This window comes from Oncorhynchus kisutch, linkage group LG12 (assembly GCF_002021735.2).
Source record: "Oncorhynchus kisutch isolate 150728-3 linkage group LG12, Okis_V2, whole genome shotgun sequence".
NCBI lineage: Eukaryota > Metazoa > Chordata > Actinopteri > Salmoniformes > Salmonidae > Oncorhynchus > Oncorhynchus kisutch.
Window position 1 is genome coordinate 16,407,473 of NC_034185.2, and position 15,183 is coordinate 16,422,655.

Consider the following 15,183-nt stretch of genomic DNA (forward strand, 5'->3'; position numbering starts at 1 on the left):
AATTAACTTTTAACAAGGCACACCTGTTAATTGAAATGCATTCCAGGTGACTACCTCTTGAAACTGGTTGAGAGAATGCAAAGCCTATGCAATGCTGTCATCAAGGCAAAGGGTGGCTACTTTGAACAATCTCAAATATAAAATATACTTTGATTTGTTTAACACTTTTTTTGGTGACTACATGATTCCATATGTGCTACTTCATAGTTTTGATGTATTCTACAATGTACAAAAACCCTGGAATGAGTTGGTGTGTGCTAACTTTTGACTGATACTGTATATCTTAACCCCTTTTTTATATATATATCCATCTGCAACATCTTGACCATATACCTATTTACGAGGTACACCATTTTGGAAAGTTATTTATAACTATTCATTCATAAATAGAGTTCCTATGGCGCACACCTGTTGCCGGAGCCACCTTATCTTCAACTTTTGTCGTAGCTGTCATTGCTAGTGAGTGTTGAACGCCAACTGAGCAAAGGTAAATCCATCTCTGCTCCTTTTCGCCCAAACATGCCCACTCACGCCTTCGTCCCGCCCCTTTATGTTCAGGTTGACTCTCCACTTTATGCGCTCAGTCACAGGTTGTTGTGTAAACTGGAGCTGGTGGCATAGATCCGGATAGACCACAGGGAGAAAGGGATTTCACATTGTTGTTTTTTTTTTAAATCCCGTGGGCAAACTGTAGTATTGGAGTATTTTTTTCTTCGCGGTGGATACAAGGATAACCCACAAATAAAGGGACATTTTACTACTGTAGTTTTTACTGTATGTGTATCGACGCAGATACCGGAATGGCAAATTTGGGAGTAGCCTAACAAATCGTATGGCACACGTTGATTTATAAATCTTACATTTCCGTTGGGTAAACTTACTGTTTAATCAACAACAAATTGAGGAACAACGTATTTTATAGATATTAACGCATTTAAAGTGAGCAAACATGCCGCTGCCGGAGTTGATCACGGTCACGGAATTTGTGGCTGAAACTAACGAGGACTACAAAGCGCCCACAACCTCGAGTTTCACCACTAGAATGTCCCATTGTCGGAACGCCGTGGCAGCATTAGAAGAGGTGGGTGCAGGCCATGGCAGTGTGAAAAGTTAATATAATTGACTCGAAATGTGAAACGGTGTTCTTAGATTAACGTGTGCGTCTTTACGCACAAGGTAGGCCTAACCGCATTTTTACAGTTATTTGTCGAGTTCAGTTTCCCCGAAAGTGATCAGGCTAGACCTTCTAAACTCAAAATAGTAACGTAATAGTAATATTTATTTTCGAAATCAAAGCAGGTTTTCTTATCCTAGTTGTGTTGAACCTCGCCCATGCCGTTCTCCACAAGTGTCCACCAACAAGTGCCCACACCATAGTTTATAGGTATTCCATTCTAAACCATTCAGCAATCCATAGACAAAAAAATTGAGTTGAAAATTCCCTTTGAAATATGTAATTATTGTAGGCTACAAAGGTCTCTGACTCGTGAAATAAAATACCTTTCACCAGTGTGAGGAAGCTATCTTATCTGTTTGACTACAAGGCTGTTTCACTTTGACAACTGTGTGGACACTTCCATGTGTTAAAGAGGCTTGAGCATATTTTAAAGATGTCATTATTGTAGGCTACAAACATCTCTGTGACTTATGCAAAAATGCCTTACCCCAATGTGAGGAAGAGATCTTATCTGTTTGCCAGAGAGGCAGTTTCGCTTGTGTGGACACATCCACACATTAAAGAGTCTTGAGCCCTATACAAACTGTGAGTAGTACCACACCTTTTAATGCCCAGTGGATCCCTCACACATCCATATCCATTGAATTGGCTTTCCTTACTAGGTCCCAAATGGCATCCATATGGCTGGACTATTTGGGACATAACCCTTGTGTTGTTGGCATAAGGCCTACTGTCATGCACAGTAGACCACAATGGGTGTTTCTACGGTATTCCTGGCATCTGTTGGCATTCAGATCTGCTCCTGATTGTTCTCTGGAGATGTGCTGTTGCCCTGGGCCAGGCTTGTAATAGGCTGGTAATAAGGAAGTAATCTCTATGCCCCAGGTCAGGCAGGTGATAGGCTGGTAATAAGGAAGTGGTCTCTCTATGCCACCGATACACTACTGGCCTTACGGCAGGCTGTATGAATCACTGGATTGGTGTCACAGTTTAGGGCCTATTCAAATTACGGCATACTGTGTTTGCACAATGGAGGAAGACACACACACACACACTGCCATATGAGGGGTTCTGCTGCTGTGTGTACAGTGTTGCAGAATATACCACATGAGGAGAGGTGACTAGAGTGAACTTGTGTTAGAGTTACATTTAGTGGAATCTCTCAAAACAAGGAAGTGTTGTATTTCATTGGCTTTCTCTGTTTCACAACTGAAAGTCAACCAGATTTTCCCCCACTGAACACAGTGTATATCAAGTTGGACAGAAACACATATACAGGCACATGCTTCACTCATGTTGACCAGGTCAAATTTTATTGGTCACATACACGTGTTTAGCAGATGTTATTGTGGATGTAGTGAAATGCTTGTGTTTCTAGCTCCGACAGTGCAGTAATATCTAACAATTTCACAACATATACCCAATACACACAAATCTAAGTAGGAATGAATTAAGACTATATACATCTGGACGAGTGATGTCAGAGCGGAACGGACTAAGATACGGTAGAATAGTATAGAATAGAGTATATACATATGGGATGAGTAATGCAAGATATGTAAACATTATTAAGTGAATGAGATACTGTAGAATAGTATATAAAACAGTATATACATATGAGATGAGTAATGCCAGATATATAAACATTATTAAGTGAATGAGATACAATAGAGTGGGGCGGCAGGTAGCCTAGTGGTTAGAGCATTGGACTGGTAACCGAAAGGTTTCAAGACCAAATCCCCGAGCTGACAAGGTAAAAATCTGTCGTTCTGCCCCTGAACAAGGCAGTTAACGCACTGTTCCTAGGCCGTCATTGTAAATAAGAATTTGCTCTTAACTGACTTGCCTACTTAAATAAAGGTAAAAAATATATATATTAAAGAATAGTATAGAAAACAGTATATACATATGAGATGAGTAATGGCAGATATGTAAACATTAAGTGACTAAGATACAGTAGAATAGAATACAGTATATATGTATGAGATGAGTAATGCAAGATATGTAAACATTATTACATGGAATACAGTTGAATCTCGGAGGTTTACATACACCTTCACCTTCGCCAAATACATTTAAACTCAGTTTTTCACAATTCCTGACATTTGATCCAAGTAAAAATGTCCTGTCTTAGGTCAGTTAGGATCACCACTTTATTTTAAGAATGTGAAATGTCAGAATAACAGTAGAGAGAATGATTTATTTAATATTTTATTTCTTTCATCACGTTCCCAGTGGGTCAGAAGCTTACATACACTCAATTAGTACTTGGTAGCATTGCCTTTAAATTGTTTAACGTGGGTCAAACGTTTTGGGTCGCCTTCCACAAGCTTCCAACAATAGGTTGCGTGAATTTTGGTCCATTCCTCCTGACAGAGTTGGTGTAACTGAGTCAGGTTTGCAGGCCTCCTTGCTCACACATGCTTTTTCTACCCACAAATGTTCTATAGGTTGAGGTCAGGGCTGTGTGATGGCCACTCCAATACCTTGACTTTGTTGTCCTTAAGCTATTTTGCCACAGCTTTGTAAGTATGCTTGGGGTCATTGTCCATTTGGAAGACCCATTTGTGACCAAGCTTTAACTTCCTGACGGATGTTGCTTCAATATATCCACATAATTGTCCCTCCTCATGATGCCATCTATTTTGTGAAGTGCACCATTCCCTCCTGCAGCAAAGCACCCCCACAACATGATGCTGCCACCCCCGTGCTTCACAGTTGGGATGGTGTTCTTCGGCTTGCCTGCCTCTCCTTTACCACCAAACATAACAATGGTCGTTATGGCCAAACAGTTCTATTTTTGTTTCATCAGACCAGAGGACATTTCTCTAAAAAGTACGGTCTTTGTCCCCATGTGCAGTTGCAAACCGTAGTCTGGCTTTTTTATGGCGGTTTTGGAGCAGTGGCTTCTTCCTTGCTGAGCAGCCTTTCAGGTTATGTCGATATAGGACTCATTTTTACTGTGGATATAGATACTTTATCTGTTTCCTCCAGCATCTTCACAAGGTCCTTTGCTGTTGTTCTGGGATTGATTTGCACTATTCGCACCAAAGTACGTTCATCTCTAGGAGACAGAACGCTTCTTCTTCCTAAGCAGTATAACGGCTGCGTGGTTCCATGGTGTCTATACTTGCGTACTATTGTTTGTACAGATGAACGTGGTACCTTCAGGCATTTGGAAATTGCTCCCAAGGATGAACCAGACACATTTTTTTCTGAGGTCTTGGCTGATTTCTTTAGATTTTCCCATGATGTCAAGCAAAGAGGCACTGAGTTTGAAGGTAGGCCTTGAAATACATCCACAGGTACACCTCCAATTGACTAAAATAATGTCAATTAGCCTATCAGAAACTTCTAAAGCCATGACATCCTTTTCTGTAATTTTCCAAGCTGTTTAAAGGCACAGTTAACTTAGTGTATGTAAACTTCTGACCCACTGGAATTGTGATACAGTGAATTATAAGTGAAATAATCTGCCTGTAAACAATGGTTGGAAATGACTTGTGTCATGCACAAAGTATATGTCCTAACTGACTTGTTAAGGCTATTGTTTGTTAACAAGAAATTTGTGGAGTGGTTGAAAAACGAGTTTTAATGACTCCAACCGAAGTGTATGTAAACTTCCAACTTCAATTGTACGTATGAGATGTGTAATGCCAGATAGAACAACACTAATTTCGAGAACAGACAGCAGGCAGGCAGCTGTAATGGCGGTTTTACATCAGGTCGACTGACAGGCAGCACTCTCCTTCCCAGTTCCTCTTATCTGGCTGACAGTGCCTGAGCAGCCTACTGTGGACTGGAGTGCCTTGCTGTTTCCTTGCCTGTGTTGCATGGTGGGTAGCTCTTGTCCAGGAAGCCTCAGTGTCAGCAAGCTGCACGTAATGCCCCGGACCAGAGCTATGTGGTGGGGAACACTACCATATAGTCTTGTCGGAGGATCACTCTCTAGTCTAGCTCACAACAAAGCTCTAGCTTGGTAGATCACTGCTGCATCCTGGGAGAGTCCCTGGGGCTTGGGCTGATGCACTCCTGTCCTAGCATGCTTTCTCTCTTTCTTTTCCTCCTCTTCTCTCTCACAGACTGCCCAGCCTGTCCCAGCTTGTCTACTCCCATGCCTTCCTCCCACTGGGCACATACTGGTTGAATCAACGTTGTTTCCACATCATTTTAATGAACCAACGTGGAATTGACGTCTGTGCCCAGTGGGCTCCCTGTGCTGGGTGAGTGTCCACTGGGCTCCCTGGACTGGGTGAGTGTCCACTGGGCTCCCTGGACTGGGTGAGTGTCCACTGGGCTCCCTGGACTGGGTGAGTGTCCACTGGGCTCCCTGGACTGGGTGAGTGTCCACTGGGATCCCTGGACTGGGTGAGTGTCCACTGGGCTCCCTGGACTGGGTGAGTGTCCACTGGGCTCCCTGGACTGGGTGAGTGTCCACTGGGCTCCCTGGACTGGGTGAGTGTCCACTGGGCTCCCTGGACTGGGTGAGTGTCCACTGGGCTCCCTGGACTGGGTGAGTGTCCACTGGGCTCCCTGGACTGGGTGAGTGTCCACTGGGCTCCCTGGACTGGGTGAGTGTCCACTGGGCTCCCTGGACTGGGTGAGTGTCCACTGGGCTCCCTGGACTGGGTGAGTGTCCACTGGGCTCCCTGGACTGGGTGAGTGTCCACTGGGCTCCCTGGACTGGGTGAGTGTCCACTGGGCTCCCTGGACTGGGTGAGTGTCCACTGGGCTCCCTGGACTGGGTGAGTGTCCACTGGGCTGGGTGAGTGTCCACTGGGCTCCCTGGGCTGGGTGAGTGTCCACTGGGCTCCCTGGGCTGGGTGAGTGTCCACTGGGCTCCCTGGGCTGGGTGAGTGTCCACTGGGCTCCCTGGGCTGGGTGTTTCCACTGGGCTGGCTGAGTGTCCGGTGGACGGACAATGTGGAGTACAACAAAACCATTTGGTTTGGGTATGCATGATAGTGTGAAAAAGGTGTAAGAGAATGGCTGACACATCAACCAAGGACACAGCATTGTCATCTGCTCACCCAAGAAAGTAATTATTGTAGATATAAATTCACACGGGAATGGCAAAATATGTCAGTTGAATGAGTTCATCTACTCATCTAATGTATTTCTCCACTGTTATTTTAGTTGACCATTACAGGACCACAACATCTAATCTCTACTGTTATTTTAGTAGACCATTACAGGACCACAACATCTGATCTCTACTGTTATTTTAGTAGACCATTACAGGACCACAACATCTGATCTCTACTGTTATTTTAGTAGACCATTACAGGACCACAACATCTGATCTTCACTGTTATTTTAGTTGACCATTACAGGACCACAACATCTGATCTTCACTGTTATTTTAGTTGACCATTACAGGACCACAACATCTGATCTCTACTGTTATTTTAGTTGACCATTACAGGACCACAACATCTGATCTTCACTGTTATTTTAGTTGACCATTACAGGACCACAACATCTGATCTTCACTGTTATTTTAGTTGACCATTACAGGACCACAACATCTGATCTCTACTGTTATTTTAGTAGACCATTACAGGACCACAACATCTGATCTCTACTGTTATTTTAGTTGACCATTACAGGACCACAACATCTGATCCCCATCGTTCCCAAGTGTGGTTTTCCCACAAACCATTTCCTTGTTTTTACAGCCTCTCTGGTTTCTGAGCTTCGTATCAGAGACTGTATCTTGGCAGTGCACTACGTTTAACCAGAGCCCTATGAGAATGTGTTGCCATTTTGGACTCACAGAGAGTGGCTGCCGATCACTATAGCATTGTGGTTGTGCAGGCAGACCATGGGCTTGGCTGGCATGTTGCCATGTCTGTCGTGTTACTGTGTAAACAGTAGGGCTGGGCTCAGGACTGCATGGCCATTCTCTCATTCACTGCTCTAATCTCAGGGGAATTCGTACACACAGTGACTAAGGAGTGAGTGAGTGATAGTTCCAGTAGTCCTTTCTGTTTACTTCCTGCCTCATAGATGTGTTTCTTTGTGATCCCTCTCCCTACAGCCTCTTGATCAAATCACATTTTATTGTCACATGTGCCGCATACAACAGGTGTAGACAGTGAAAACCCCTAACCAACAATGTGTTAAGAAGAAAAATGTCTTAAATTAGAAATAGATAAGTAGAAAAATAGAAAATTAAAGTAACAAATAATTAAAGAAGTAACAAATAGTTAAACATGATGTACCTCATAGATGTGTCTCTGTGTGTTCTCTCTCCCTATAGGCTCTAGATGTACCTCATAGATGTGTCTCTGTGTGTTCTCTCTCCCTACAGGTTCTAGATGTACCTCATATATGTGTCTCTGTGTGTTCTCTCTCCCTACAGGTTCTAGATGTACCTCATAGATGTGTCTCTGTGTGTCCTCTCTCCCTATAGGCTCTAGATGTACCTCATAGATGTGTCTCTGTGTGTTCTCTCTCCCTATATAGGCTCTAGATGTACCTCATAGATGTGTCTATGTGTGTTCTCTCTCCCTATATAGGCTCTAGATGTACCTCATAGATGTGTCTCTGTGTGTCCTCTCTCCCTATATAGGCTCTAGATGTACCTCATAGATGTGTCTCTGTGTGTTCTCTCTCCCTATATAGGCTCTAGATGTACCTCATAGATGTGTCTATGTGTGTTCTCTCTCCCTATAGGCTCTAGATGTACCTCATAGATGTGTCTCTGTGTGTTCTCTCTCCCTATAGGCTCTAGATGTACCTCATAGATGTGTCTCTGTGTGTTCTCTCTCCCTATAGGCTCTAGATGTACCTCATATATGTGTCTCTGTGTGTTCTCTCTCCCTATATAGGCTCTAGATGTACCTCATAGATGTGTCTCTGTGTGTTCTCTCTCCCTATAGGCTCTAGATGTACCTCATAGATGTGTCTCTGTGTGTTCTCTCTCCCTATAGGCTCTAGATGTACCTCATAGATGTGTCTCCGTGTGTTCTCTCTCCCTACAGGCTCTAGATGTACCTCATAGATGTGTCTCTGTGTGTTCTCTCTCCCTATAGGCTCTAGATGTACCTCATAGATGTGTCTCTGTGTGTTCTCTCTCCCTATAGGCTCTAGATGTACCTCATAGATGTGTCTCTGTGTGTTCTCTCTCCCTATATAGGCTCTAGATGTACCTCATAGATGTGTCTCTGTGTGTTCTCTCTCCCTATATAGGCTCTAGATGTACCTCATAGATGTGTCTCTGTGTGTTCTCTCTCCCTATAGGCTCTAGATGTACCTCATAGATGTGTCTCTGTGTGTTCTCTCTCCCTATATAGGCTCTAGATGTACCTCATAGATGTGTCTCTGTGTGTTCTCTCTCCCTATAGGCTCTAGATGTACCTCATAGATGTGTCTCTGTGTGTTCTCTCTCCCTATAGGCTCTAGATGTACCTCATATATGTGTCTCTGTGTGTTCTCTCTCCCTATATAGGCTCTAGATGTACCTCATAGATGTGTCTCTGTGTGTTCTCTCTCCCTATAGGCTCTAGATGTACCTCATAGATGTGTCTCTGTGTGTTCTCTCTCCCTATATAGGCTCTAGATGTACCTCATAGATGTGTCTCTGTGTGTTCTCTCTCCCTATAGGCTCTAGATGTACCTCATAGATGTGTCTCTGTGTGTTCTCTCTCCCTATAGGCTCTAGATGTACCTCATAGATGTGTCTCCGTGTGTTCTCTCTCCCTACAGGCTCTAGATGTACCTCATAGATGTGTCTCTGTGTGTTCTCTCTCCCTATAGGCTCTAGATGTACCTCATAGATGTGTCTCTGTGTGTTCTCTCTCCCTATAGGCTCTAGATGTACCTCATAGATGTGTCTCTGTGTGTTCTCTCTCCCTATATAGGCTCTAGATGTACCTCATAGATGTGTCTCTGTGTGTTCTCTCTCCCTATAGGCTCTAGATGTACCTCATAGATGTGTCTCTGTGTGTTCTCTCTCCCTATATAGGCTCTAGATGTACCTCATAGATGTGTCTCTGTGTGTTCTCTCTCCCTATAGGCTCTAGATGTACCTCATAGATGTGTCTCTGTGTGTTGTCTCTCCCTACAGGTTCTAGATGTAGACAGAGGAGTACTTCACAAGATCAAGAAGTCTGTCAAGGCCATAAACATCTCTGGCCTGGGTGAGTACAAAACAGTATAGAACCGTACAGTACACTACTACACAATACAGTACACTACTACATAGTACAATACAGTACATTACAGTGCAACACAGTACACCAGTGAGTGAGTCGGTCCTGGTATACAGTTTTCATATATCCATAATGTATATAGCACCTATATCACATTCACTACATCCACTAACCTCTGTACTCCAGTTGTGCAGCATGTTGGTATCCCTCAATATACTTCACAATAATATTAGAGAGAGAGAGAGATATGTTTATAGCACCTTAACACATTCCTCCCATTCCACACACCTGTCCCAGCAGGCCTAAGGAGCAGAGGTCCCTCCTACAATACGTATATTAAATGTCCCTACTCAGTTAAACCCAGGCCCTTTTCTTCCATGACTGTCCCTGTCCACCCAGCCCACAGACCTCCCAGTGTAATCCCAGGGTCATAATCCTGGATCAGGGGCTGATAACCACGGCTCTAACCCAGTTGGACCTACACATGCTGGAAATACCTTCAAGCTAGAATCCTTCATTGAAACAATAACAAGGTGTTTTCCCCACCCCTGTTTCGCTAAAAAGCCGTCTCAAATTGAGACAGAGCTGGATGCAAAGACTGACCGTCCATGATATCAAAATGATTGTTTTAACCATGTTATGAGGCTATACGGTGCTTGTTTACATTTATTTTGTTTACAAACGTTGGGGTAAAACAAGCTTATATTTTGGGTTCTCATGGAGTGTGACAGTTGAACTAAAATCATCAGGCATTTATAAGTTATATTCTTCAACAATCAATGGATGTACATATCATTGATATGTACAAAAATGGATGTAGCATCTAAGGATTCTAGCTTTAACGCCACGTTGCTTCTGTTTGGAGCTGCTGTGTAAACTAAGCTCTGAGTCTTTACACACACTTTACAAGCCCAACAATCGTCACTGTTATGAAAGGCTGTGTAAGAATGACATCGTTAGTCTGTTCCCAGGAACTGTTTGTGCTGGTCTTGAGTTGACAACTCCAATAGCTATTGAGTTGGCAAGGCAGCAGTTAGGTGTTTTTACTTAGGATTTATGTAATTTATTTATGTCAACTAAAAGTGTTGAGAGTGGTGGGAAGTCAGTCAGGAAAGTAGTAGAAAGATTTTCATCCTGTTTCTGGGTCATACACTTTGTTCTAATGAAGCTTCTGCATGGTCCTGCGTGCTTCTGCGTGGTCCTGCATGCTTCTGCGTGGTCCTGCATGCTTCTGCGTGGTCCTGCATTCTTCTGCGTGGTTCTGCGTGGTCCTGCATGCTTCTGCGTGGTTCTGCATGGTCCTGCGTGGTTCTGCATGGTCCTGCGTGGTTCTGCATGGTCCTGCATGCTTCTGCGTGGTCCTGCATGCTTCTGTGTGGTCCTGCATGCTTCTGCGTGGTCCTGCGTGTGCTTCTACATCTGCATTGCTTGCTGTTTGGGGCTTTAGGCTGGGTTTCTGTATGGTCCTGCGTGGTCCTGCATGGTCCTGCGTGTGCTTCTACATCTGCATTGCTTGCTGTTTGGGGTTTTAGGCTGGGTTTCTGTATGGTCCTGCGTGGTCCTGCATGGTCCTGCGTGTGCTTCTACATCTGCATTGCTTGCTGTTTGGGGTTTTAGGCTGGGTTTCTGTATGGTCCTGCGTGGTCCTGCATGGTCCTGCGTGTGCTTCTACATCTGCATTGCTTGCTGTTTGGGGTTTTAGGCTGGGTTTCTGTATGGTCCTGCATGGTCCTGCGTGTGCTTCTACATCTGCATTGCTTGCTGTTTGGGGTTTTAGGCTGGGTTTCTGTATGGTCCTGCGTGGTCCTGCATGGTCCTGCGTGTGCTTCTACATCTGCATGGCTTGCTGTTTGGGGTTTTAGGCTGGGTTTCTGTATGGTCCTGCATGGTCCTGCATGGTCCTGCGTGTGCTTCTACATCTGCATTGCTTGCTGTTTGGGGTTTTAGGCTGGGTTTCTGTATGGTCCTGCGTGGTCTTGCATGGTCCTGCGTGTGCTTCTACATCTGCATTGCTTGCTGTTTGGGGTTTTAGGCTGGGTTTCTGTATGGTCCTGCATGGTCCTGCGTGTGCTTCTACATCTGCATTGCTTGCTGTTTGGGGTTTTAGGCTGGGTTTCTGTATGGTCCTGCGTGGTCCTGCGTGGTCCTGCATGGTCCTGCGTGTGCTTCTACATCTGCATTGCTTGCTGTTTGGGGTTTTAGGCTGGGTTTCTGTATGGTCCTGCATGGTCCTGCGTGTGCTTCTACATCTGCATTGCTTGCTGTTTGGGGTTTTAGGCTGGGTTTCTGTATGGTCCTGCGTGGTCCTGCATGGTCCTGCGTGTGCTTCTACATCTGCATTGCTTGCTGTTTGGGGTTTTAGGCTGGGTTTCTGTATGGTCCTGCATGGTCCTGCGTGTGCTTCTACATCTGCATTGCTTGCTGTTTGGGGTTTTAGGCTGGGTTTCTGTATGGTCCTGCGTGGTCCTGCATGGTCCTGCGTGTGCTTCTACATCTGCATGGCTTGCTGTTTGGGGTTTTAGGCTGGGTTTCTGTATGGTCCTGCATGGTCCTGCATGGTCCTGCGTGTGCTTCTACATCTGCATTGCTTGCTGTTTGGGGTTTTAGGCTGGGTTTCTGTATGGTCCTGCGTGGTCTTGCATGGTCCTGCGTGTGCTTCTACATCTGCATTGCTTGCTGTTTGGGGTTTTAGGCTGGGTTTCTGTATGGTCCTGCATGGTCCTGCGTGTGCTTCTACATCTGCATTGCTTGCTGTTTGGGGTTTTAGGCTGGGTTTCTGTATGGTCCTGCGTGGTCCTGCGTGGTCCTGCATGGTCCTGCGTGTGCTTCTACATCTGCATTGCTTGCTGTTTGGGGTTTTAGGCTGGGTTTCTGTATGGTCCTGCATGGTCCTGCATGGTCCTGCGTGTGCTTCTACATCTGCATTGCTTGCTGTTTGGGGTTTTAGGCTGGGTTTCTGTATGGTCCTGCATGGTCCTGCGTGTGCTTCTACATCTGCATTGCTTGCTGTTTGGGGTTTTAGGCTGGGTTTCTGTATGGTCCTGCGTGGTCCTGCATGGTCCTGCGTGTGCTTCTACATCTGCATTGCTTGCTGTTTCGGGTTTTAGGCTGGGTTTCTGTATCTGTTGATGTAAAAAAAGGGCTTTATAAATACATTTGATTGATTGAACACCACATCCAAGCCAGTTTCCTGTCTTGCAGAGAGAATTCCCGACGCTCAGCACTCTGAGACGCTTTGTGTATGTCCCTGAGGGGATAACGTTGTATTGAATTGAATGTATACGCCTTCACACGTTTATCAGTGATCAGACCTAACCATTTTCAGGTCAATTTAGAAAAGACAGTATCACAGAGATATGAAATGCCCACTAACTAACAAGTCTCACTAACTCTTTAGGATACAAGTCAAGTCTCACTAACTCTTTAGGGTACAAGTCTCACTAATAACTCTTTAGGATACAAGTCTCACTAACTCTTTAGGGTACAAGTCTCACTAATAACTCTTTAGGATACAAGTCTCACTAACTCTTTAGGGTACAAGTCTCACTAATAACTCTTTAGGATACAAGTCTCACTAATAACTCTTTAGGATACAAGTCTCACTAACTCTTTAGGGTACAAGTCTCACTAATAACTCTTTAGGATACAAGTCTCACTAATAACTCTTTAGGATACAAGTCTCACTAATAACTCTTTAGGATACAAGTCTCACTAATAACTCTTTAGGATACAAGTCTCACTAATAACTCTTTAGGGTACAGTACAAGTCTCACTAATAACTCTTTAGGGTACAGTACAAGTCTCACTAATAACTCTTTAGGGTACAGTACAAGTCTCACTAATAACTCTTTAGGATACAAGTCTCACTAATAACTCTTTAGGATACAAGTCTCACTAATAACTCTTTAGGATACAAGTCTCACTAATAACTCTTTAGGATACAAGTCTCACTAATAACTCTTTAGGATACAAGTCTCACTAATAACTCTTTAGGATACAAGTCTCACTAATAACTCTTTAGGATACAAGTCTCACTAACTCTTTAGGGTACAAGTCTCACTAATAACTCTTTAGGATACAAGTCTCACTAACTCTTTAGGGTACAAGTCTCACTAATAACTCTTTAGGATACAAGTCTCACTAATAACTCTTTAGGGTACAAGTCTCACTAACTCTTTAGGGTACAAGTCTCACTAATAACTCTTTAGGATACAAGTCTCACTAATAACTCTTTAGGATACAAGTCTCACTAACTCTTTAGGGTACAAGTCTCACTAATAACTCTTTAGGATACAAGTCTCACTAATAACTCTTTAGGATACAAGTCTCACTAATAACTCTTTAGGATACAAGTGTCACTAACTCTTTAGGGTACAAGTCTCACTAATAACTCTTTAGGGTACAAGTCTCACTAATAACTCTTTAGGATACAAGTCTCACTAATAACTCTTTAGGATACAAGTCTCACTAATAACTCTTTAGGGTACAAGTCTCACTAATAACTCTTTAGGATACAAGTCTCACTAACTCTTTAGGATACAAGTCTCACTAACTCTTTAGGATACAAGTCTCACTAATAACTCTTTAGGATACAAGTCTCACTAATAACTCTTTAGGATACAAGTCTCACTAATAACTCTTTAGGATACAAGTCTCACTAATAACTCTTTAGGATACAAGTCTCACTAATAACTCTTTAGGATACAAGTCTCACTAATAGCTCTTTAGGATACAAGTCTCACTAACTATTGGCATAGAGGCTCCTATTAAAATAAGAGTCTGTGTAAAGCCTCTGATTCGTTTTTAATGATGTAAAGTGTGTTTGTGACCCATTGTAAATCCCCTTTACACAAATTCTGATTTGACTTGATTTGACTACTGTGTTTCTCAGCCCACGTTGACCATGAGGAGCAGTACATTCAGTCTATGGAGAAGTTCGGAGACAACTGTGTCTCTAGAGAGGATCCGGAAGTGGGCTCAGCCTTCCTCAAGTTCGCCATCTTTACCAAAGAGCTCACAGCCCTCTTCAAGAACCTGGTGAGACCCCATCTCATATCACACATCTCTTTACCTGTCTGTCTCTCTACCTGTCTGTCTCTGCATCCCTCTGTCTATCTACCTGTCTGTCTCTCTACCTGTCTGTCTCTACATCCCTCTGTCTCTCTACCTGTCTGTGTCTACATCCCTCTGTCTGGCTCGACCTGTCTGGCTCTCTAACTGTCTGTGTTTACATCCCTCTGTCTCTCTACCTGTCTGTTTCTACCTGTCTGTCTCTCTACATCCCTCTGTCTCTCTACCTGTCTGGCTCTCTACCTGTCTGTCTCTACATCCCTCTGTCCCTCTACCTGTCTGTCTCTACATCCCTCTGTCCCTCTACCTGTCTGTCTCTACATCCCTCTGTCCCTCTACCTGTCTGTGTCTACATCCCTCTGTCTGGCTCGACCTGTCTGTCTCTCTACCTGTCTGTGTCTACATCCCTCTGTCTCTCTACCTGTCTATCTCTCTACCTGTCTGTTCCTAAATCCCTCTCTCTCTACCTGTCTGTCTCTCTACATCCCTCTGTCTCTCTACCTGTCTGTGTCTACATCCCTCTGTCTGGCTCGACCTGTCTGTCTCTCTACCTGTCTGTGTCTACATCCCTCTGTCTCTCTACCTGTCTATCTCTCTACCTGTCTGTTTCTAAATCCCTCTCTCTCTACCTGTCTGTCTCTCTACATCCCTCTGTCTCTCTACCTGTCTGTGTCTCTACATCCCCCTCTCTCTCTACCTGTCTGTCTCTACAGCCCTCTGTCTCTCTACATCCCTCTCTTTCTCTACCTGTCTGTCTCTGCATCCCTCTGTCTCTCTACC

At 44.1% G+C, this 15,183-nt stretch overlaps 1 protein-coding gene across 1 annotated transcript in view; it reads left to right on the forward strand.

Moving 5' to 3' along the window:
* Positions 1 to 582: 582 nt before the first annotated feature.
* Positions 583 to 15,183, forward strand: part of LOC109900598 (arf-GAP with SH3 domain, ANK repeat and PH domain-containing protein 2) — a 47,483-nt gene continuing 32,882 nt past the window's right edge. The window contains exons 1-3 of the mRNA XM_020496297.2: positions 583 to 1,081; positions 9,249 to 9,321; positions 14,225 to 14,370. Of these exons, the coding sequence (XP_020351886.2) occupies positions 950 to 1,081; positions 9,249 to 9,321; positions 14,225 to 14,370 (351 nt within the window). The 5' untranslated portion in view covers positions 583 to 949. The remainder of the gene's footprint in view (positions 1,082 to 9,248; positions 9,322 to 14,224; positions 14,371 to 15,183) is intronic.